General features: G+C 41.0%; 1 protein-coding gene across 3 annotated transcripts in view; it reads left to right on the forward strand.

Moving 5' to 3' along the window:
• RARB (retinoic acid receptor beta) overlaps positions 1 to 25,574 on the forward strand; it is a 196,313-nt gene that overhangs the window by 11,168 nt on the left and 159,571 nt on the right. The window contains exon 1 of one of the 3 annotated variants that reach the window (XM_044252569.1): positions 20,918 to 21,595. The exons of 1 other annotated variant lie outside the window; for it this stretch is intronic. In XM_044252569.1, coding sequence (XP_044108504.1) covers positions 21,439 to 21,595 — 157 coding nt within the window. In that variant the 5' untranslated portion in view covers positions 20,918 to 21,438. Of the gene's footprint in view, positions 1 to 20,917; positions 21,596 to 25,574 lie in introns of those variants that run through there. One more of the 3 variants, XM_044252571.1, reaches the window with a different exon arrangement.

Below are 25,574 nucleotides of genomic sequence, written 5' to 3' on the forward strand. Positions count from 1 at the left end.
TTTCCTGAGAGGCCATACAACTGACTTTGCTTTTGTCATTGAGCATCTGCTAGTGAAGGTTCTGTGAACCTTCTTCCCTCTCATCAGATCACACACCATCTGCCATTATCTGCTGGGGTTGCACATTTTCCCGGTTGACAGTCACCGTAAACTTCCGCATGTCTGGAACACATTCATCATAAACTCGAGAAATTATTCACAATCGTGTTAACTCTCTAGTACCACGGGGTAGAAGAACCTCTTCCGATCACCTTGAATATTTAGGATTCATCGATGCGAAACCCCACAGCCATGTCTTTTTTAACATTGACCATCAGGATCTCTAAATTGGGACTGTGCTTGAAATTTCTGAATCTTCGAAAGCACTAAAAAGTTATAAAGATTGTAGACAGTACAAAATTTTGCTTTATTACAAAGGATTTTGTGATGGTGTCCTCTCTGATCATAAGCAGACTTTAAAGTAGCCAGTAGAACCTGTGGTCTACATCCAAGCCTGCTGAGCAATTCCCCATGTCTGTTCTCCAGAAATTTCACTATTCACGTCCCTTTGCGTATAGAAAATACTACAATACCTTTTATACAATGGGGTCTTACTTTCACGTCCCAGAAAATCTTTGGTGTTCTTTGTCAGGAGTTGCAGAAACAATGGAAGTAATGCTAATTGGGGTCCTAGACAAATTCTAAATCAGACATGCATGTGTTTACACTGGGCTGTTTCCCATCGCTGCTGATCTTGATCACTTTTTCATGTTGGAGCACCGTTTACACCAATCCAGTTCTTGTTATCATTCATTCTGTTAGCCCATAATCCATCCACCATTCTCTCCTAGTGAGATTTTTGTACTCTGGCCAAAACCACCTGGATACCCCAGTCCTGAAATTAATGGGTAACAGGACACCTGAAATTAACCGATAACAGGACACCTGAACGTGGGTTATCTCACTGCTCACAGTAGGCTGCCCTTCTTTTGATCAGGAAGCCTCCGTTTACAAGCAAAGGTACAACTGAGTAGGCGTAGTGTGCAGCCCATGCATTTCCATTGCCTGGCTAATTAAATGATGCTTTCCCAGGTGCTGCCCTTGAATGGTTTCACAAATTTGTCTCCAGTGTTTTCTTTCACCCAGCAGCAGAATAAATGATAGGAACATATTGCTGTGTCCCCTAGTTGTCATCTGAACAAGCTATTTCTTTTTATCCTGGAATCTCAACTGATTGCTGCTGGTTTTATAAAGAATTGTTTAACTCATGCTTGGCTTTTTTTCTTTTGATTCTTGGAGCAGTGAACTCTAGAGGTATTGGTTGTTACCCATGTCAGGTGTGACATGTTTGTTCCACTTATTTATTTATTTATTTTTGCTTGATTTGCTTCATGCATCCCCAAGCCTTATTAGAGAGAATGTAGAAAAAATCAGGGAAGTATCTACGCAGAAATTTCATTACTAATGGGTGATGGGGTCCTCTTACTCGTAGAAGTTCGTAGGCGCTGATTCTTGGTGTCTTTACCCATCTCTGTGTCCAGTGATGTTATATTAGAAGATTCTTGAAACTGGCTATGGTCAGAGTATTTACACCATGGAAATCAGCAAACACAGCAAATCAGGGCTTCTCCCCCACTGAGAGCCAGTTGTTAAATATTTACTAGCTCACCACTGGGCAAAGGTCAGCCTATATTTGGCACAAAGAGCCAAGATTTTATAGAAACATTTGAAAATGTTTCAGAGGAAAGTGGAGCTGTTTTCTCTAAATCCGTGGATCCAACCCTTTCAGACCCAGTATCTCCTTTATATAGTAAATATTTTATAACACTTCCTATAACATTCTGAAATAATATACTCTGCACAAAACTTTTTTTTTCTTTACAAAAACAGCATACTCGTCAATGATAATATAAATGAAAAAGTTATTTGTAATAGATTAATTTATATTTTAATAAGTAAATGTTTGGGCATGACTATACTGGAAAACAAGATGAGGTAACAAATGCTCATACATGTAGAACCAGGATGAAAGCATGAGCTACAATGCAAACCAATAGAAGCGTGGTTTTGGTGAATCAAAATGATTTTCTGTAATGATGAACTCTTGGCAAAATTCTGTGCAATACAAAATATAATCCCTCAGTGCACAAAATTCTTGCATCTTGGAAGATGCAGTCAGTCCTTTTTAAAACCATGCAAAGAAACAGTTTGCATTTGTGTATAGGAAAGAATTCATTTCTAGGTTCAGGTTATTTACTTTTATGAATTACCTGCATTTTAAAGTCAGAGTGGTGGGGCAGGGGGCTCCTGGGTGGCTCAGTTGGTTAAGCATCTGCCTTTGGCTCAGTTCATGAACCTGGAGTCCCAGAATCAAGTCCCATATTGGGCTCCCTGCTCAGTGGAGAGTGTGCTTCTCTCTCAGCCCCTCATCCCACTGTTGTGCTCTCTCTCACTCTCTCTCTCTTTCCAATAAAAAAATAAAATCTTAAATAATAAATAAAGTCATGTGGGATGTAGGTAATTCTTCATTGCGCAGAACAGCTTACATTTTAGTACCACCCACAAATGTGAGCAGTACCCCCAGTCATAAAGGCAAGCAAAAATATCTCCCAAAGACTCGCAAAGGGGCCAAAGATAGTACTGCTTGGTTTGGGAACCAGTACTCTAAACCAAGGCTAAAAATTGCCCTCCAGGGCCTTGCCTGTACCCCTTTGTCTTGACGGGTTGCTATCAAAAGGGAAAATTTACTGGCTGAAAAGATGGTGATCCCTAGGCATCCAGAGAGGAGGTCCCAAGGTATCCAAACTCAACAGGTCCAACAGCTGCAGAGATTACTGGGAGAGATAACTGGTGGCGGGGGCGGGGGGGGGGGTTTGGAGGGGGAACTCTAAGGAACAGGGACAATACAGAAAATACTCTGGTCCAGGAGGGGCAGTGCAGCATGAGCCCAGGAGCTCTGGGACACTCAGTGAAGAAGAGGGTGGGAGCAGCTAGCTGACTTTGACTTTGGGGAAATGATAAGCCCCAAGTGGAAGAGCCAGTTCTGGCCTTAGAAAGTGTGTATTAGTGAGGAATTGTGGGTAGCCTGAAAAGCAGTCAGTATGGGGCATTCCAGAGCTGGGGACTCCTTGGAAATGACTGTAAATTATCCAATGGCTTTTGGCTTCTAGTAAACCATTGTGGTCAAGGTGCATTTTAGTGGGGAATTGTTAGCAGTTACCTAGAAGAAAATTAATATTTGCTTTTTCTTTTATCCTCTATGTCTTACTCCCTTTTTTCTCCCACACTTAATTTCTCAGATATTTATTTAAAAGTTAAAAATTAAGTGCTGATATATTGGTGTTGCTTCATTTCTTCATTTGGTGTTGCTAGTAATAAAGGGACCTACTTATATAGATGTTGACATAAGTTTTCATCAAAATTCTCTTTGTACTTTATAGTTAAATATTTAAGGCTAGTTCTTTAGTTTCTTTAATGACTACTTGCCTCCCCTTTTCCTCTTACCCTTAGCGTTTGACCTGCTTAGGATACAAACTCCTTACCTTCTCAAGATTGTTGACTGGAGTAGTTGTTCTCAAACTTCTTCAATACAAGAACCAATTAAGAGGATTTTTATTTAAAAATTCTGTGAGTGATATGTCCCATCCACTCAATTTTTTTAGGTAGATGCTTTTATTACAACATACACAGATGTGCATTAATCATTAAGTATGCAGTACGATGGTTTTTTTTTTTTTTTAAACAACTGAACATTTAATCAGTACCCAGTACCCAGGTCAAGAAACAGAATGTGACCAGAATACCAAAAGCCATTTTGTACCTTCCTTTATTCACCAATCCTGACTCAATGGTAACAGGTGTCTTAACTTCTAATAGCAGATAGATTAACAAGGTCTATTTTTTTTTTTTAAGATTTTATTTGACAGAGAGAGAAATCACAAGTAGGCAGAGAGGCAGGCAGAGAGAGAGGGAGGAAGCATGCTCCCCACTGAGCAGGGAGCCCCATGCGGGGGCTCGATCCCAGGACCCCAAGACCATGACCTGAGCTGAAGGCAGAGGCTTAATCCACTGAGCCATCCAGGCGCCCCAACAAGGCCTATTTTTGATGTTTATATAAATAGAGTCTGGGCGCCTGGGTGGCTCAGTGGGTTAAGCCGCTGCCTTCGGCTCGGGTCGTGATCTCAGGGTCCTGGGATCGAGCCCCGCATCGGGCTCTCTGCTCAGCAGTGAGCCTGCTTCCCCCTCTCTCTGCCTGCCTCTCTGCCTACTTGTGATCTCTCTGTCAAATAAATAAATAAAATCTTTAAAAAAAAAAAAGACTCTTTAAATAAATAAATAAATAAATAGAGTCATAGAGTTGTATTTGTGTGTGTGTGTTTCTGGCTTTCCCCCACTCAATATTATATTGTAGCATTTATCCACACTTGACTACAATGAACTTCATTCCTTCTCATGGCTATATAGAACTCTATTGTATGGAAACATCATATTTTATTTATTCATGCTACCACTGCTATATACTTGAGTAGTTTTCTGTTGGGACTATTATAATTAGTGCTTCTATGACCATTTTGTATACGTGGCTTTTATATAAACATATGGATATGTTTCTACTGAGTATATACATACAGGTGGAGTCGCCATGTCCTGGAGTTCAAGGAATGTCAGATATCAGTAGATATTAACAAATGCTTTTCCATACTAGTAACATGAATTGCCATTCCGTTTGGCCATGTATGAAAATCCAGATTTCTTCATATCTTGCATACTCTCGGTATCACTGCTTGTTTGTTGGTTTTGATTTTAGCCATGCTGATGGGTACATGGTGCTATTTCACTGTGGTCATAAATTTTGTTTCCCAGAAAACTGTGAACACCTTTGTGACTGCAGCTGGTTGGTATTCAGTTACAGTACACTGGCATGGCCAACGTTGTCCCTGTGGATTAATGTCTGTACTATCCTGATTGTTAAATATTTTGTTAAATACTCTTTTCTATGACAGCTTTATTGAGATATGATTAACATTAAACTTCATATAGTTAAAGTGTAAAATTTGGTAAGTTTTGACATAGGTATGTACCTGTGAAACCATCATTATAATCAAAGTGATGAATATACCCAGCAAAGGGAACCACCAACAAAATGAAAATGCAGTGTACTAAAGGGGAGAAAATATTTGCAAGAGATATATCTACTATGCGGTCAGTATTCAAAATATATAAAGAACTCATTCAATGCGATAGCAACAAACAAACAAACAATCCAATTTAAAAATAGCAGGTGTGACTACAGCTTTTTCCATAGAAGAAATACAGATGGCCAACAGGTACATGAAAAGACTCAACATCACCAGTCATCATGGAAATGCAAATCAAAACCACAGTGAGGGAGATCCCTGGGTGGCACAGTTGGTTAAGCTGCTGCCCTCGGCTGAGGTCATGATCCCAGGGTCCTGGGATTGAGCGCCACATCAGGCTCCTTACTCAGCAGGAAGTCTGTTTCTCCCTCTCCCACTCTCCCTGCCTGTGTTCCCTCTCTCTCTCTGTCAAATAAGTAAAATATTTAAACATACACACACACACACACACACACACATACACACAGTGAGGTATCACCTTATACCTGTTAGAATGGCCACTATAAAAAAAGACAAGAGGGCCACCCGGGTGGCCCAGTGGGTTAAGCCGCTGCCTTCAGTCCAGGTCATGATCCCAAGGTCCTGTGATAGAGCCCCACATCGGGCTCTCTGCTGAGCAGGGAGCCTGCTTCCCCGTGCTCTCTCTGCCTGCCTCTCTGCCTACTTGTGATCTCTCTCTCTGTGTCAAATAAATAAATTAAATCTTTAAAAAAAAAAAAAAAAGTAAAAAAAAAAAAAAAAGGACAAGAGATAAGTGTTGGAGGAGATGTGGAAAAAGGGGAATACTTGTGCACTGTTGGTGGGAATATAAACTGGTGCAGCCACCATGGAAAAATGTATGAAGATTCCTCAAAAAATTAAAAATACAGCTACCTCATGATCCGGCAATTCTACTTGTGGGTAAGAAAAACACTAACTTGAAAAAAACAAAAACTTGAAATTGAAAATGTACCTATATCCCTATGTTTACTGCAGCATTATTTCAGTAGCCAAGACATGGAAGAAATTAAGTGTCCATCAGCAGATGAATGGATAAAGAGGAGGTGGAATATAAACACAGTGGAGTATTACTCAGCCATAAAAAAGGAAATCTTGCCATTTGCAACAACATGGGTAGATCTTGAAGGCATTATGCTAAGTGAAACAAATGACACAGAAAAAGACAAATACAATATGATCTCATTTACATGTGAAATATAAAAAACAAAAACTGAGCTCATAGATGCAGAGAACAGACTGGTGGGTGCTAGAGGCAGGCGGTGGTGGGTGGAAGAGATAAGTGAAGGTTATCTTCACCTATCTTCCAGCTGTAAAGTAAGTCCTGGATATGTAACATATAGACTGGTGAATATAGTTAATAATACTGTATTTTTATATTTGAAAGTTGTTAAGAGAATAGATCTTAAAAGTTTTCATCACAAAAAAAAATTTGTGTGTGATTATGAATTTTTTTTAAAGATTTTATTTATTTAAGAAAGAGAGAGAGCATGGGGGTGGGGGCAGTAAAGGGAAGGACAGGGAGAAGCAGGCTCCCCCCGAGCAAGGAGCCTGATGTGAAGCTTGATACCAGAACCTTGGAATCATGACCTGAGCCAAATGCAGACTCTTAACCATCTGAGCCACCCAGGTGCTCCCTGTGAGGATGAATCTTAACTAGATGTATTATAGTCATCATTTCACAATATATACATAAATTGTATCCTTATGTTGTACACCTGAAACTAATGTTATGTATCAATTATATTTCAATTTAAGAAAATGAACATAAATAAAATCTTTTTTTAAAAATGGACATATCCACCACCACCCCTAGAAGTTTCCCCATGTGTTATTTTGGATTTTTTTAATCCTATCCTCCTGCCCATCTCTATTTTCCTCAACCCTGTCTTTAGGGAACCATAGTTTTTTTTTGTCTGCTCCCATATATTAGTTTGAATTTTTTAGGATATCCTTATATAAATGGAACCATACACTAAATGCTATTTCGGGTCTTCTTTCCCTCAACATAATTATTTAAAGATTTTATTTATTTATTTATTTATTTGATAGAGATCACAAGTAGGCAGAGAGGTGGGCAGAGAGAGAGAGGAGGAAGCAGGCTCCCTGCTGAGCAGAGAGCCCGATGCGGGGGTCCATCCCAGGACCCTGGGATCATGACCTGAGCCGAAGGCAGAGGCTTTAACCCACTGAGCCACCCAGGCGCCCCATCCTCAACAGAATTATTTAAAAATTCATTCTAGGTTGTCACATGTATCAGTAATTTGTTTTTCTTTATTGCCAAGAGTTTTCCATTATATGGGTATACAATAGTTGATCAATGCACCTGTGGAGGGGCAGTTGGATTGTTTCCAGGTTTTGGATGAGAAAAATGGTTGTATGATTTTACATTTCTAATACTAGATGAGTGTTTCTGTTTCTCCACAGCCACAGCAACATTTGATATGGTAGCCTTTTTCATTTTAGTGACTACAATAGATGCATTGTGGTATCTCACTGTAGTTTGAATTTGCATTTCTGTGATAACGAATAATATTGATACCTGTTATGTGTTTATTTGCCATCCATATATTTGATGACATTTTTGTTCAAATTGCTCACTCAACTTGGGACGAGGATAAGGGGTTTGCTTTATTATATCTGGTTTGGGGCTGTTTTATTCTGTATAGAATTTCATTATCTCATATATGTTTTGCATAGTTTCCTCCTAGTTTTTGATTCATCTTCTCATTCTTTTAGCAGAATCTTTCCATAAATAGAAGTGTTTTGTTCTGTCTTTTTTTTTAAAGTAGGCTCCGTGCCCAACATGGGGCTTGAACACATGACCCCAGGATCAAGAGTCACATGCTGTACCAGCTGAGCCAGCCAGGCCCCCCTCAAAAAACAGAGGTTTTTAATTGTGATAAGATCCAGATTATTAATTTCATTATTATGGCACACTTTGGTGTCACTTCTAAGAAACAGGAGCTCAACCCATGATCACAAGAATTGCTCCTATCTTTTTTTTTCTTCTAAAAGTTTATATAAACCTTCTCGTTTTACCCTTAGTCCCATGATCCATGTTGAGTTAATTTTTGTTTATAGTGTCGGTTATGCATCAAATCAATTTGTTCTGTTTGTTGGCTTTTTTTACAGTGGCTATCTAAGTGTGTTTGCTCTATTTTTTAAAAAGAATTCTGGTCTGTATATATGGGTTAAACTTCTTTATCAGTGAATTAAAAGCACAAGGCTTATGCCACAGCTTTCATTTTTTAAATGATACAATTTAATAATTAGTCCTAATTTTGTTTTGCTGATAGCAGGGCCATCCTAATTGCTTTGAAACCATAGATCATAGTTGGTGCCAATTTTAAATTTTTATACCAAGTTTCACGTGATTCTACTAAGCAGCGTCTGCCAAGAGGGCCTATTTGTTCGTTCACTCGTTTATTCCTTGACAAACATTTGTTGAAGGATTACTATGTGTCGTGTAATGTTATTATTATTAGGGTCATTGCAATGAATTTGATAGAGTTGCTGCCCTCAAGGAGATTACTTTCCATTATGGGAGATACACAATAAAGAATAAGTGTTTGCCAGGGGGTAATAAAGGCTATAAATTTTAAAATAGAGGATCAAGGGACAGAAAGTCATGGACATGACCTAGGGGCCTTGGTTTTTAGGGTCATTGGTGTCTCAGTTAAGGCAACATATTCAGAAAGACCTAAAGAAAGGGATGGAATAAGTCATGTTTATATCTAGGCGGAGCAAAGATAAACTCAAAGATACTGAAGAGGTCTCTTTAGCATGTTTTATTTATTTATTTTTTTAAAGATCTTATTTATTTGACAGAGCGCGAGAGAGCACAAGCAGCAGAGGGAGAGAGAGAAGCAGACTCCCCGCTGAGCAGGGAGCCAAACTCAGGGCTCCATCTTGGGCCCCTGAGATTATGACCTGAGCCAAAGGCAAGCACTTAAAAACTGAGCCACCCAGGCGCATGGTTCTTAGGTACTTAAATTAAGAATCTTAGACAGTGAGGAAACCCTCAGTCCTCCCCAGTTCTAAATTACCAGTAGATTTCATCTCCAAGGCCCTCTTCAACTAGATCGGTAGTAAAAGCGTGGAGCTGCACTCGCCCAGTTTTTTCTGTAAAGGTCCAGATCGTAATAAATATTTTTAGCTTTGTGAGACAGAGTGTTTCACTCAACAGCCATACATGGTACATAAACAAACACATGTAAGGGTGCTGTGCTCCAATCCAACTTTTATTCTACAACAGGAGGTAGCGTGCCCTGGGCCCTTGGAGGCTGTCAGCTTCTGGGCTGGTGTGGCATTGAGCCGCCTTGCTGGGACCTTTCTGAGGAATGCACCTTAGCAAATCTGCCATGGGCTTATGGGGGGGCACCCGAGCCATTTACTTGCCACTGGGAGTTACAACAGCCTCCTCACGTTGCTGATTACACTGGACAAGTTCTCAGAAGCTGTTAGTGGACGGTTGGATCTCTGGCTTCCCGGCTCAGTTTTGTTACACTAGCCTGCCTTACCCCTTCAGATTTGCCACGAATTACTCCACATACAGGACAGATTTTGAGTCCTGAGGGGTACCTCCCTGTCCAAGCGCAGCCCAGATGGCTAGAACCAGCCGCACCCGAATGGTGGTATGCCCCGGGAAGCTGCGGGTAATGTCCAGAGTTAGAAACGGAAGTTTCTGCGGAGCTAGCTCACATTCTGTCTGTGCCACAGAAATGCAAATGAAAAACTCTGTCGTTTGTCTCAGCGTCTGGAGCACGGAGGACAGTGGAAATCAGTTGTGTTTTCCTGCCACTGGCCAGTCCACACAGTGGGAAAAAAGAGAGGAGCCTGGCCCCCCTAGAAGAAAGGCAGGTCTTTAACAGGAGTCACATCTCAAAGGGGTTGGGCAATTAATTGCATAAGGGAGTACCAAGATGATCCTTTCTCCTATTTTCAATTTTAAACACATCAAACGTGATTCAGTTAATTAGAATATAGACCAAACTTGATTTTAAAAGACACCCAAAACTATCACAGCGTACATGTGAAAGAAGTTTATTTTTTCTTTCATGTAACTGTCTAGAGGTAAGAAATCCTGGCTGGTAGGGAGGCAATGGGCAGTCAGGGTCTCCAGTTTCTTCTGTCTTATGGTTCTGCCTTTCCCTGTACTGCTGTCCTCATCTGTACGGTCCACACAGGGTCCCATGGCATTCCAGTTGGCATAGAAAGGTGGAAATAGCAAGTGGAGGTAGGAAGTTACTTTTTGAGGAAGTGACGAAGAACTAGGGCCCAGCACTTCTGATCACATTTCGTTGCTGAGAACGTGAGAGCCACAGTGAGCTGGAAAGGATGTGGGGCAATATGGCCTCTCTCTGTATAGCCTGTTCGCAGCTGATTATCTGTGGATTTTTTTTTTTTTTTAAGATTTTATTTATTTGTCAGAAAGAGGGGATGGGCAGGCAGAGGGAGAAGCAGGCTCCCTGCTGAGCAAGGAACCTAGTGTGGGAGTCCATCCCGGGACACTGGGGTCATAACCTGAGCAAAAGGCAGACACTTAACCGACTGAGCCACCCAGGCGTCCCTAAATCTGTGGAATTTGAAAGGGGTTATGAATTAGATGGGAGGCGAGAGTTAGCAGTTTTCCACAAAGTTTATCAAAGAGTGGAAAATTTAAAAAAAAAAAAGTGGAAAATATTTTTTGTCTATTTTCACCTAATATGTGACTAGTAATGCCTAATGTTCCATAACACTTTAGAGATCTAGAATTTTCCTCATATGTTATTTCACTTCATTCTTTAACCTTAGCTTCCTTTCAACGAGACATTATCATCGGAAGTAGACATTATCTTCATATACAAGAAGAGTAAGCATGGCTCAGAAAGATGATGAGATTAGCCCAAAGTCATACATCTGCAGAGGACAGAGCCAAGACTTTAGTCCAGACTCAGCCCTGCCATTTCCAGTCCTCGCAGTCTCTCTTAACACCTAATCCTCTGTAGGGTCTCCTGTTTATTGGCATTCACCAAATGGAATGTCCCATCATAGCAGAAGTCTGACACTTGAGCGTGCCGGGTAAGTACCTAAGGACCTTTATTAAAATGCCAATTATTTTACCAGACCTTGGGAAATTTTCATTAGGTAGCTCTAGGTGTGAAGCCCTAAGATTGCAATGCTTTGGGAATCACTGCCATGGTCTTGCCTTTTATCATTGCATTTGCTGGAACAGAGAGAGGATATATTTCATATTTCTGTCTATTTTTTCGTTTGCTTGCCTTCCTGTGCTTATATGCATTCCCTTAAATTTTGGAAGTATTGCTTCTGAAGTATCTTTGCTAATCTCTTTGAAACATCTCTAACTCAAATCGAAAAAGCAAACAATGACAAAATGTCAAAAATTAATTTAGGAAGCCACCATGGTATCCTCTCAAACAGAAGTTTTCAAAGCCCTGGTTGAGGTAGATGTTCAGAAAGTGGCTTTATAACCTGCAGTTCGAAAGGAGAGAGAGAGAAAATTATTTTTTCATCAAAAATATTTATAATGTGTTCATACTGTGTGTGTGTGTGTGTGATGTACATATATACATATCCTTGTTTCCCCAACAGAAATTTCACAGAGATTTCTACTTGACTTTACGTTACCCTCAATTCCCATTAAATCACATTGGGCTTTTTATTTGCCTTTTTCTCTGTCAGACACCAGGATGAATTTAAACTCCAGTCCCTCTCCAATAGCCTCTCTGATGTATTTGCTACTTTTTACATTCCCTTTCCCTGTAGAATCTGATGGAAATTCCGTTCGAGCCTTTAGCTTTCCCTCCGAGTCAAAAACTTTTGTGTTGCTAATAGAACTCAGCTTCATTAGCATTTCAAATCCTAAGACATTCTTAGAGATCGGTGTGTAAGATCTGAGGGGCTCCCCAGCCACAGCCTGATTTATCAAACTTGTTTAACTAAAATCTCCAGTGGCCTGTGCCTTTGACCTTATTTCTGCCCGCACATCTCATCAGGAAATCCTTTTCAAGGAGTCTAGAGAAAGACATATGCATAATCTGAGAAGCTTTACTTTTGTCCCTCTTTCTACTCTGTATGTTGCCTGTTTGAAAAGCCATACTTTCTTCATCACTTTTGATCATTGGATCATGGGTAGGTGATGGTTAGAGCATGAATAGATGGGTAGATGGGTGAGTAGATGGGTAGATAGACAAGTAGTTGGCGGATAACTAGAAAGGCAGGTGGATTGGGCAGTTAGATGAATGAGTAAGAAGATGGGATGGATGGATGGATGGATGGATGGATGGATGGATGGAAAGATAAGATAAATAATGTGAGTCTTCTGTCCTTGTCATTTAATTAACCATAATTGGCCTTGGTGCTCCTGAGACAGAATACCATTCCTACAGAAAACCGCAAGTCCTGTGATATATGTCCTGCCCCCAACAGGAGAGAACAGGGTGGGGCTAGTAAGAGAATCCATTGACATTCTGATTCAGGGTCTGATTTGTAAAATAGAAGTAACCATTCTCTTTTATACAAATATATAAAAATGCTTCAATGTAATGCTACTTACCCAGACCTATACAGCAAAAGCTCTCAAGGGATCATGTCCTAATTCCATCTGCCTGAACCCCGGACCTGTGCATCCTGATTGAAAATTGACTTCCCAGACAGAACAGTCTCTGTGCCTCGTAGCAATGGTATTGGAGCTATGTGTCCCTGACTTCATTTTCTTTCTTTTTTTTTTTTTCCAATTTATTTATTTTCAGAAAAACAGTATTCATTATTTTTTCACCACACCCAGTGCTCCATGCAAGCTGTGCCCTCTATAATACCCACCACCTGGTACCCCAACCTCCCACCCCCCCCCGCCACTTCAAACCCCTCAGATTGTTTTTCAGAGTCCATAGTCTCTCATGGTTCATCTCCCCTTCCAATTTACCCAAAAGCACATACCCTCCCCAATGTCCATAACCCTACCCCCCTTCTCCCAACCCCCCTCCCCCCAGCAACCCACAGTTTGTTTCGTGAGATTAAGAGTCACTTATGGTTTGTCTCCCTCCCTATCCATCTTGTTTCATGGATTCTTCTCCTACCCACTTAAGCCCCCATGTTGCATCACCACTCCCTCATATCAGGGAGATCATATGATAGTTGTCTTTCTCCGTTTGACTTATTTTGCTAAGCATGATACGCTCTAGTTCCATCCATGTTGTCGCAAATGGCAAGATTTTGTTTTTTTTGATGGCTGCATAGTATTCCATTGTGTATATATACCACATCTTCTTGATCCATTCATCTGTTGATGGACATCTAGGTTCTTTCCATAGTTTGGCTATTGTGGACATTGCTGCTATAAACATTCGGGTGCACGTGCCCCTTTGGATCACTACGTTTGTATCTTTAGGGTAAATTCCCAGTAGTGCAATTGCTGGGTCATAGGGCAGTTCTATTTTCAACAATTTGAGGAACCTCCATGCTGTTTTCCAGAGTGGTTGCACCAGCTTGCATTCCCACCAACAGTGTAGGAGGGTTCCCCTTTCTCTGCATCCTCGCCAGCATCTGTCATTTCCTGACTTGTTGATTTTAGCCATTCTGACTGGTGTGAGGTGCCAAAGGGATATTGAAAAACAAAGCCAAAGTTGGTGGCATCACAATTCCGGACTTCAAGCTTTATTACAAAGCTGTCATCATCAAGACAGCATGGTACTGGCACAAAAACAGACACATAGACCAATGGAACAGAATAGAGAGCCCAGAAATAGACCCTCAACTCTATGGTCAACTAATCTTCGACAAAGCAGGAAAGAATGTCCAATGGAAAAAAGACAGCCTCTTTAATAAATGGTGTTGGGAAAATTGGACAGCCACGTGCAGAAAAATGAAATTGGACCATTTCCTTACACCACACACAAAAATAGATTCAAAATGGATTAAGGACCTCAATGTGAGAAAGGAATCCATCAAAATCCTTGAGGAGAACACAGGCAGCAACCTCTTCGACCTCAGCCGCAGCAACATCTTCCTAGGAACATCGCCAAAGGCAAGGGAAGCAAGGGCAAAAATGAACTTTTGGGGTTTCATCAAAATCAAAAGCTTTTGCACAGCAAAGGAAACAGTTAACAAAACCAAAAGACAACTGACAGAATGGGAGAAGATATTTGCAAACGACATATCAGATAAAGGACTAGTGTCCAAAATCTATAAAGAACTTAACAAACTCAACACCCAAAGAACAAATAATCCAATCAAGAAATGGGGAGAGGACATGAACAGACGTTTCTGCAAAGAAGACATCCAGATGGCCAACAGACACATGAAAAAGTGTTCCATATCACTCGGCATCAGGGAAATACAAATCAAAACGACTTCATTTTCTTCTTGCAGACATTCCACTAACACTTTTTAAGTACTTATTACATCTCAGGCAATGTTGCCAGTGCTTTCTACTTGTATTACCTCATTTAATCTTTACCACAGCCTTTTAATGTATTTATCATTAATATCTCCATTTTACAGGTGAGGGAATTAAGGCACGCAGAGGTTAGGTAGTTGGCTCAAGGTCACGCAGCTCGTGAGAGGCATATGATGGATTCTAACACACTCAGTGGATGTCCAGAATCTATGGCACCACCCACCATGCCCCTCTCTGATCACTAAGCCCAGCTTTCAGAGCACTGTGGACTAATAGAACTTTCTGTGGTGGCGAAGATGCTCTGTATCTGTGCTGTCTGTCCCATGGACATGGTAGCCACTAGCCACATGAAGCTTTGGAGCCCTTGAAATATGGCTAGTGTTACTGAGGAACTAAGTTCTTATTGTACTGAATTTTAATAATTTAAACAGCACAGTTTAAGAGCCAACTAATAGCCTCTCTTCATACGTATGATCTCAAAAAATGAAGTGCTGGATTAGGTTTTAAGGTAGGCATCCAGTTATAGACATTCTCCTTCAGTAATAATATTAACATGAAATAATTACAAAGCACTCTTAGAATCCTTTGTGCTTCTTCCCATCCTGGAAAAGTGTCTTGCTGTTCTTTTAAGCCCTCCGCCAACGAGGTGGCACATCTGCTCTTAGCTCATTGGAAGAGGTCTTGACATGAGACAGACGAAGTAGTTCTGGCAGAGCAACACAGGGACGTCAAGGGCAAGTTGTAGCGTGGTGATGCCATTGGCCTTTTCTCTCGGGAGTCATTGTTACATTTTCCATCTCCTCAATACTGCCATTATATATTGGGGGGAGGAAGTGTTGATGGAAATAATGGGCTTTAAAGCACGGTTTCGTGGTGGAGAAAAGAAAGTCCAGGGGCATCTGGGTTCATTCGAAGGAGATATGCAATCCTCAAGCAGGAAAGAATCCTCAAGCAGATTCCCCACTGACAGTGGAGCCCAACTCAGGGCTCTATCCCAGGACCCTGAGATCATGACCTCAGCCAAAATCAAGAGTGATGCTCAACCCACAGAGCCACCCAGGTGTCTCTTGTTTTTATTCTTTAGTGAGAGTTCTACAGGCACTTTTTATTAGGAAGGGATTTCAAGAAATATTGCTAAACAGACAAACGTTACAGAACAGCATGTAGTATTTTATCATATCTGTGAAAAGCAACAACCCCCCCCAAATATACAGATACATACCCAGCAACTTTTTTTCATATAGCTTCTAGACCAGATTATGAGTTTTTATGAAGGTGTATTACTTTCTTTTTTTATTTTATTTCCAGTGTAGCTAACATCAGTGTTATATTAGTTTCAGGTGTACAATATAGTGATTCAATAAGTCCATATATTACTCAGTGCTCATCAAGATAAGTGTACTCTTAATCCCCATCCCTTCCCCCCCTCCCCCTCTGGTAACCATCTGTTTGTTTTCTATAGTTACGAGTCTAGTTTTTTGGTTTGTCTCTTTTCTTTTTTCCCTTCGTTCATTTGTTTTGTTTCTTGGGTTCCATGTTCGAGTGAAATCATATGGTATTTGTCTTTCTCTGTCTTATTTTACTTAGCATTATACTCTCAAGATCCATTCATGTTGTTGCAGAATGTATAGTACTTTAAAAAAAAAAAAGGCAAAGTCTAAATTTAAAAAGTAGAAAATAAGAGGGGAAAACAAAACAAAACAAAACAAAAAAACCCAAAGATAGGTTTCTCCCAAACTGAGGGACTCAATACTGAGGCATTCAGGAGGGCAAGTCTTTAAGCTTCAAGCTGGGACCAACAAAAGCTGTTTGACTTGAAGAGATGTCTTTATGAGTCATGAGTCATGCCCAGCAAAAGCAGAGAAGTGCTAGAGAAAACAAGTCAAGGGCAGAAAGGGGGAAGTGTGCCTCTTGTTTTGGGGAATGGTGTTTGTAAGTACCCAGGTGGAAAGACTTCATCGTGGACACTGGAAAAAACAGGAAGCTGGGGAGAAAGGAACCAAATGAAAGAAGGACACCGTGGCCAACACTAAAGATGGAGAAACATTTTTGAGGGAGAACATATGTTCCTTGGGATTCTGAGAAGACCCAGTCTCTACACACATGCGTAGAGTCACTCTGTGAATCCCTGTTTGCAGAGCGTTTTGGTGTCTTCTGGTGTAAGATCTGTGGCCATCAACAGTCCTGGTACATTAGCAGGTGTTCGGATGGAAGGGCCAGAAGTAGTTTCCATGTGTTGATGAGTGTTAGAACTTCTCCCGGCCACCAGCACAGCAAGCCTCTCTGCCTGGGTGGAAGCCCCCGGAACAGCCTCAACACTGGCCGTGTGCTGGCAGCCCATCCCTGCCTTGGCTTCCACACATCACTCAGGGCTAGTCATCTATTTTTCTGGCAAAACTGTGGCAAGAGGAGTTTAGATGAGATTAAAGGTTACAAAACAAACAGATAAATAAAAATGAAGCAAACCAAAATAACATGGAAGAGGCAGGTGTGTCTTTTAAAATGATTCGTGTCTACCTCCCTCCACCCCACCCCCATGTCTGCCTGCACTTGGCATGACTTGTGCCTCCGGGTGGATATGTCTACGCCTGTGAGAATCTTTTTATTTAGACATCACAAAGCATGTGACCAATTTTGAACACAGCCGGCTTCAGTCCTGGTACGCAGAGACGCCTGCTCTTTCTTCATAAAACTCTCCAGTTCAAACATGCTTGCAGACCATGATTCATGGTGTTTCTTTCTGGATTGTCCAGTGGGTAATTGCTATACGAAAACCAGAGAAACAGATGTAGACCCTGAACCTTGGCTATAAATTTTTGTTTTATGATTATGGGTTTCAAATGTGCTGTGTCACATTGACAAATATACAGTTACTCCGAAACGAAATGGATTTTGGTCTCAAACTTTTGCTTTTTTGTTTGTGGTTGGAACTACTTTTATTAGAGTTTCTTTTATCATTCATCAAACACAAAACAGAGGAGAGGACACATATAAGAATGTTATCTTATGCTATTTGGGAAATGTTTCTTCCAACTGTTGGATCATGTTTAAAATAGGCATCAATACTTTAAACTTCATTTATTCCCGAATTAACTAGGCCATTTTTTTTTAACCTTCTACCTACTCATTAATCTTTATGGTACATGGATATGCTATTTAAAGAAGTGTGGCTTATTTTCAAATCTTCCCTAAATTTTATTTAAGATGAAGAATTTGAAGGAAGACCAGTTTTCCAGAAGTATACGAATTAGATTTCCTGATGAAGAAATGATAAGAAACATGTGGCTAAATTTGGGGGCTGCTTTATAAATTAATACCTAGATCAAATAATAGCTCTAATAGTTGCCATCAGCATAATTAACTCATGATGAGAAATGATGAACAGACTAGCGAGTGCTGTTGCACTGGAAGAATCCCATAATATTCTATTCACACGGATTGAAATAGAAGATCAGCATTCAAAAGCCCAAGTTTATTCCCCTACAGTTAAGAGAACCCCAAGGTGATTATAAATTTAAATTTTTTTTCATGCAAAGAAAGAAAACACCCAATCTCCTACCCCCTCCGCACCCCACCCCCAGCATACTTTATGATTGTTTTTGTGCCATGATGTAATATTGAGGGTAGAAATTAGGGAGCAGTCATTTCTCTTCCTAGATGAGGCTGATCCTCTAGCTTAAGAAATGAGAGGAAACAGAATTTGGGAGACACCATGCCCATCTTCATCTCCTTGTGATGAGTGCACCGTACCCTTTGGAAAGATGTTTGGACAGGCAGTGCCATGCCCTCCCCTGGGGAGCAGATACCTCAGTTTCTCCTCTCTTTATGCTTCCTGCTGTGTTTCAAATGTAGCTGCTTCCTCTGTTCTTCTCAAATACCTTTTCAGTCCCCTCCGTTATCACACACAGGATGAGTCCAGTTTCCAAGGGACTCTTAAGGACCATAAGTAAGCATTTGGAGTTGTAAGTGCACATATGCAGAGGCTGGTACCTAATGTGGTGCCTTGTATATCTTTACAACTATCTTAATGACAGTGTGTTAAATGTTTTGTAAATTCCTCTGTGCTCCTTGCTTAAGAGGTGTGTTGTCTTTGTAGTTAAAGGGTTTCTTTATAAACCTCTGCTACAAAATAATGGCCACTTGAAAAAGAGAGAGAGAGAGAATAACAAACATAGTTTCAGCAAGATCTCACCCCACCTTTGCCCTGGACTTCTCAATAGCAAGAACTGAGCTTGCTGGGCTGAAAATTGTTTTAATGTACCTTCATAAAAGGATCTTTGACTTGGAAAGTGTGTGTGATGCATACTTTTCATGTCACACCACAAGTGCCACTTAGCAACTCCTGGAGACAGAGCAGCCGTTCAGCATGGGGCAGGGTGCCCCCGACAGGCTTCCAAAAGGCCTGGATGCCAATGAACATTCCAGCATTATCCAGAGAATGGAGACCGGAGCAGCGTTCTTCCCCACAAGGGGCACGGACAGTGTCCCTCAAGCCCACCCACTTGCCTGCCCTATTTTGTGGAAGAATTACAAGTAAAGACTGGAGAGTTGGTAGAGGTGGTAGGGTGTTTTCATTCCTCTGCAGCTTCCTTTCTTGGATGTACTTTGCATCCTGAAGCAAGTTGTGCAAAATGGCTGCAACGTGGATTGTGGATTGGCTCTCCCTTTGAAAGCTCTCTGCCTGCGTTTATTGGTAAATTTTGCATCTGTCCTGCTCCATGTTTTAAGACCGGCGAAAAGGTTTCTCCGTCTTCTAGGCTGGGTCAATATGGGAAGTATAAAAAAGAATCTCTTTCTCGTAAAATTATTCTAATAAATAACCAAGATTGGGCTGGGGCTAATATTGGTGTAAACAGGCCTTTGGAAATATAAAACCTTCACACTTAACCAGTTTTCAAAATATGTGTTTAATTATGTGGTGGTGGTGTGTGTGTGTGTGTGTGTGTGTGTCTGTGTGTTGTGTGTATGTGCATGAGATGACAAAGGTCACCAACATGCTATTTGGGGTGCTGTGGGAACCGCAAAATAATTTTCACAGTGGCCTGGGATCCCAGGGAGATGGGTGCAAGTCATGGTTCTGAGCTTTGAAGCCTCAGACAGGTCTCAGCCTCCCCTAGCAGGGCTTCTTTCCCTCAATGAAAAATATGAAGATGAAATGAGAGTTAGTACATGTTGAAGGATACATACTGAGTGCCATATAAGCACTTTGCGGGGAGGGAGGGATGTTCACAGCAGTCCACTAAAGTGGGAAGTAATATATCCCCATTCTATGGATGAGAACGCTGAGGCTCAGAGAGGTTAAATACTCATCCTGGATCACACAGTGGGTAAGAAGTAGAACTGGAATGGAGACCTATTCCAGTTTGAGTCCCACATCCACTCTTGGCCGCTGTGTTTTCTACCATCAGGACCTGAAATCAAATCCTATATATCCGTGTCATTCTCTGTGTGTGTGTGTGTGTGTGTGTGTGTGTGTGTGTTTGGGAGCAGAAGCCACTAATTCTTAACTGCTGCATATAGACTTGAGAGAATGTTTTAAAAGTAAATGAATCCATGGGCGCCTGGGTGGCTCAGTGGGTTAAGCCACTGCCTTCGGCTCAGGTCATGATCTCAGGGTCCTGGGATCGAGTCCCGCATCGGGCTCTCTGCTCAGCAGGGAGCCTGCTTCCTCCTCTCTCTCTGCCTGCCTCTTTGCCTACTTGTAATCTCTCTCTGTCAAATAAATAAATAAAATCTTAAAAAAAAAAAAAAAAAGATTAAAAAAAAAAAAAAAAGTAAATGAATCCAGAAAGCTGGATTTTTTTTTTTCTTTTCTTTTCTTTTCTTTTTTTTTTTTTTTAACTCCAGAGCAAGTGCAATCCCTTCGGGCAGGGCACGGGGGGGGGGGGGCGGGAAACGGCTATCAAATGGAAAGTTTCTCAACCCCAGGCTTCCCCGAGGACTAGCTCTCCTCTGCTCTACAGTTTAGGGCTTGCATGTGCTTTTTCGGGAGTGGAAAAATACCTAAGTTACAAGGAATTTAACAGACAGGCGGGCGCACAGAGGAATTTACAGGGTGGGCTGGGGGGCGCGGGGCTGGGCAGGAGGCGAGCGGGCGAGCGGGGACCCGCGCTTCCCAGCTGAGCCGCCGCGAATAAAGGGGCGGAAAGGGAGCGAAGTTGGCGCTCAACGAGAGCCGGCAGCGGTGTCCCGGCTCCTCCCCTGCCCGTTTTAAAAGCACTTCTTGCATTGTTTTTCAGGTGAGAAATGGGAAAGAAAGAGGCGGCTCGCACGCTCGCCCGCTGCCTGCCGCTCTGGCTGTCTGCTTTTGCAGGGCTGCTGGGAGTTTTTAAGCTCTGTGAGAATCCTGGGAGTTGGTGATGTCAGACTCGTTGGGTCATTTGAAGGTTAGCAGCCCGGGAAGGGTTCACCGAAAGTTCACTCGCATATATTAGGCAATTCAATCTTTCATTCTGTGTGACAGAAGTAGTAGGAAGTGAGCTGTTCAGAGGCAGGAGGGTCTATTCTTTGCCAAAGGGGGGACCAGAATTCCCCCATGCGAGCTGTTTGAGGACTGGGATGCCGAGGACGCGAGCGAGCCGGGCAGGGTTTGTCTGGGCACCGTCGGGGTAGGATCCGGACCGCATTCGGAAGGCTTTTTGCAGGCATTTGCTTGGAAGGAGAACTTGGGATCTTTCTGGGAACCCCCGCCCCGGCTGGATTGGCCGAGCAAGCCTGGAAAATGGTAAATGATCATTTGGATCAATTACAGGCTTTTAGCTGGCTTGTCTGTCATAATTCATGATTCGGGGCTGGGAAAAAGACCAACAGCCTACGTGCCAAAAAAGGGGCAGAGTTTGATGGAGTTGGGTGGACTTTTCTATGCCATTTGCCTCCACACCTAGAGGATAAGCACTTTTGCAGACATTCGGTGCAGGGGAGATCATGTTTGACTGTATGGATGTTCTGTCAGTGAGTCCTGGGCAAATCCTGGATTTCTACACTGCGAGTCCGTCTTCCTGCATGCTCCAGGAGAAAGCTCTCAAAGCATGCTTCAGTGGATTGACCCAAACCGAATGGCAGCATCGGCACACTGCTCAATGTAGGTTTATTTTTTCCCTTCTTCTACCAAGAAAAAAAAAATGAATTGTCTCTCTTGCATGCAATGAAGACGTTGGAAACAAACTGCATTGGTAGCAAGACAAAGGATTTAATGATTTAATGCTGAAAGGGTGTGATATGCTGGCGTACATATTGATTCCCTCTGCTGAAAATTTCCTGTTAGATGTTTTCTTCCCAGACAACCCCTCCCGACCCCCGCTCCTCTCCTTACCAGCCTTACAGTCTCTTGAAAACAGTTTTAAAAATATGCATGGAGGGGGGGAAAAGTAGAGTGTGACCACAGGACTTTGAAACATTCTTCAAGTAAGGCAATTTGACACATTGTGCAGTTTTTACTAAAATGTATGCAGAGGGGAATTTAACTTTGCTGTTCTTTGGATTAGCTGCTATTTGTATATATTCCCCCCTTGTGTGTTTTAACAGTCCAAAGTAATTAAAATATGACATTGTCCTTGCAAGGAATTTAGCCTAATTAGGGTGGCTGCTGCTCCTGAAGTTCATAAACCACCAGTTAAAGCTGCTGCTTCCAATGTTTTCCTTGCTAAGGAAAGGCAATATTTCTTAGCATTGACCCTGCTGCCACCTTTCCGAGTCACTTTGTTGCTCTAAGAAGTTGCTGTTTTGCTAGAAAACTACTGGCAATGAACACCCCTTGGGCTGAGCCATTCATTATTTCCATATCTTGCAGTTCATCCCAGAACCTGGACATCAGTTAAAGGAGAGGAAATATAAGTGGAGTAGCCCGGTTTTTAAAAAAAATATTGACTATGTGGTTATCTGATGCTGACACAATGCCGAGGCACGCATCTGGTCAACAGTAGTGTGGCTGCAGGCTTGAGAAATGACCAGAAGTCCCAGAAAATCCCACCTTCGGGTGGCTGTGGTGGGAGCCTGCAGGATGCGTGGCTGCCCTGACAGTGATTTAGATAAATGGCTCAGCTATCTATCAAAATGTTTTTAGTACTTTATTTGACAATTCATTGGAGCATTAGCCTGAAAATGACATTTTAAATCTTTGTTTTCAAAGAGGTCAAAGTTTAACTGGAAGAAATTGAGTTTTCCTAATAACATGGTGGCTTATGTAAAGAGGGAGAAGAAAAGGGAAAGAGAGGGCACGGTGACTAGATTTAAATTGCTCTCTCTGAAACTTTGTCTTAGCGATAAAGACTTGCTTCTTGGGCCAGGAAATCAACAGGTTTGTAGCTGAAAAATCAATAACCATTTGATGCCAACAGTCTGCCTGTCTGACTTAATATTTCGTAGAGCCATAACCAGGGCAAAAAGAATATAGTTTTCAGAAGGCGTCTTCATCTTCAGCTGCTCCCCAAATGCCTTTTGTTTCCTAATGTCTGTTTTCTTTCTGGAGAATTCAAAGAAACCGAGTGTTACAAAATAATTTTGCAACCCACTAACAGATCTTTTAGACCTGTCCTTGTTTGTAGCAGTTAAAAGAGTATGAACAGTTTCATTTGGAATCTCAGGGAACCCAGGCTCTGCAGAACTTTTTTTTCTAAAAGAAACTTCTATGAAACATATTTTTAACGAAAGGAAAAAAAATGGCTCAGGACCCTTGGCAGAAAGCTAGTAGACCTAATAGAGCCTTTACAAGTAGACATTCTCCCTTTTGTAATTAACCCTCCAAACATGCCTATTAAGTTGTAGGAGTAGGGGGAAAAGCTTTGTTTGTTCTTGAACAAGTTAAACAAGGGATTTGCCTTATCTAGGGAGAGCGAGTGGTGAATGTGTCATTCGCCTAGGACCAGCCGATAAGCAAGAAGTGTTGATAACAGCAAAGTTCAGCTAATCAAAGAAACTTGCATTAGAAAAAGTAAATAAAGGCATTTGACAAAGGGATTTTAGAAATTCCAGTGTCTTATTTTTGTAAGCAGGGCAATTAGTGCTTATTGTGGTCAATTTCACAAGGGTTCTAAATCCCACACCCCCAGCTCTAGGTTAAATGAATAAATTGTAAAAATTGAGTATGTCCCCGCAGGGTTGCTTATCCTCCATAAATCCCTTTATGACGGTCAGTTTAGTTGTTCAAGAGATTAAGTTTTTAAGCATAAATAAAGATTCTAACAAATGTCTGCCACATGGTGTTTGGTTCAGGGTGGCATGGGTAGTTAGGACTTTTGAAATAAAAGCATATGAGGGCTTCACTTGGATAAGTAAGAACATAAAAACCACAACCTTTTCCATTTTACTTAATGACTGTTTTGACGAGAAGCAGATCTGTTTGTGCCCTTAACACAGACAAAACAGTGGGCAAGGGGGAAAAAATAGTTGTAAATCCCGACTAAAAGTATTTTCTGCTTGGAGATTCTATTTTTTGCAGGGTGTGTATGTGTGTGTTTGTGTGTGTGTAGTAATTAGAGAAAACCCTTTGATTGGAAGACACACCAGAAGCCGTCTTTGAAAGGTGTTAGAATATTCTTTTTATTTTCTTTTTTTAATTTTAATGACAAAAATGACACGCAAACCAGCTACGGGTTGGAGTAGGGCCTGCGAATTGCTTGTTATAAAAATTCGAAGTCAAGATTAGTGGGCTATAAGGGAATGTGGTATAAATAATATGATTTAAGACTGCCCCTGGAAGGTATCATAGTCACAAAGTTTCTATTCATATGCCTCCTGGATTATCTTGGTATTAGGGCTGCTCCAGATGTTTTCAGCATTAATTGCTCAGTGGGCATAAAATAAATCCTAATATTTGTGGTCTAAATATAGTTGCTTTGGGTGAAATCATGAGTGTGACAACTTCTTGGCCCGCTTCCCTGTTGTCTCTATGCTCAGCCCATCAAAAGAAAAAAGGAAAAAAAATATTTTCTTTTTGAAGTAGTATTTTTCCCATTAATGAGAAATAATCTGTTTTAAAAACAAACAGTGATGTGTGATTAAGGAAGAAAAGTCCCCTACTCAAAACCCTGGGACCTGAATTTTAAGTATTACACAGTATCCAAATCCTCTCCTAGTGAGATATAAATTGGGGTCAAAGTGGCAAAATCAAAGATACTCTCTGAAAGAGAGACTAAATAAAGACTGACAGCCACCGTATGAATTGAATGGGGTTTTGAATAAATATTTCGATGAAAAGGCTCAATTGTTTTTCTAAAGTAGGACATAATTTTCTGCTTCTCGGCCACATGACAGTGGTAACTAATACCATCAGAAAGAAGAAAGAAAAGGGACTTTTGCTTACATCTCTGAGTGCAGGATAGAGTGCAGGGTACGGTTATTTGAAAAAAAAAGCTGAAGATTCACAAAGTTATCCTTCCCTGTAGGAAAAAAAAAAACAACTAGAATTTTGTCAGCATGCTGATAACATGGTACTTTGGGTAGGGAATTGTTGATGTATAACCTAGAGGGGAAAAAAAAAACCCACATGAGTTTAAATTTTATCACCATACAATGTAGATTCCAAAAAATAAAACGGGAGAGGTACAACTCTGTCCGCTTAAACATAAGCTGTGGAATTGATCTGCAAATTCCAGCTAGAATTTGACTCACCAGCCCAAGTGCAAAGGCTTTGCTCTAAAATAGGCCTTAAAAAAAATAATAATAAAATAAATTTATTTATTTATTTACTTGCCTTATTAGATAAATGACCAGAATGGCCATTTCTGATAGGTTAACTGACCTGAATCAGAAGTTTTCTTATTTCTGGAAGCCTGGCTCTGACCATATATAACCAGTCAGTATTGTCATGAACTTTTCTTTAAAACATAAAAGTAAAAAAAAGAAAGTTCTTCTGGCTCTCAGATGCTTGTAATTTACCTTCAGCATGTTAAGCCCCTGAGATGTAATGAAAATCTTGAAATGAAAATGAATGAAAAGGGAAGAAAATCTTAACCATTTTCCCCTTTGTACATTCTATAAGCATCAATAAACTATCTCAGAAAGGATTACATGAGAAATGATAGAGATTATAGATTCTGCTCTCACGGAATTTATAATCTTTA

Source organism: Neovison vison, chromosome 6, assembly GCF_020171115.1.
Source record: "Neovison vison isolate M4711 chromosome 6, ASM_NN_V1, whole genome shotgun sequence".
NCBI lineage: Eukaryota > Metazoa > Chordata > Mammalia > Carnivora > Mustelidae > Neogale > Neogale vison.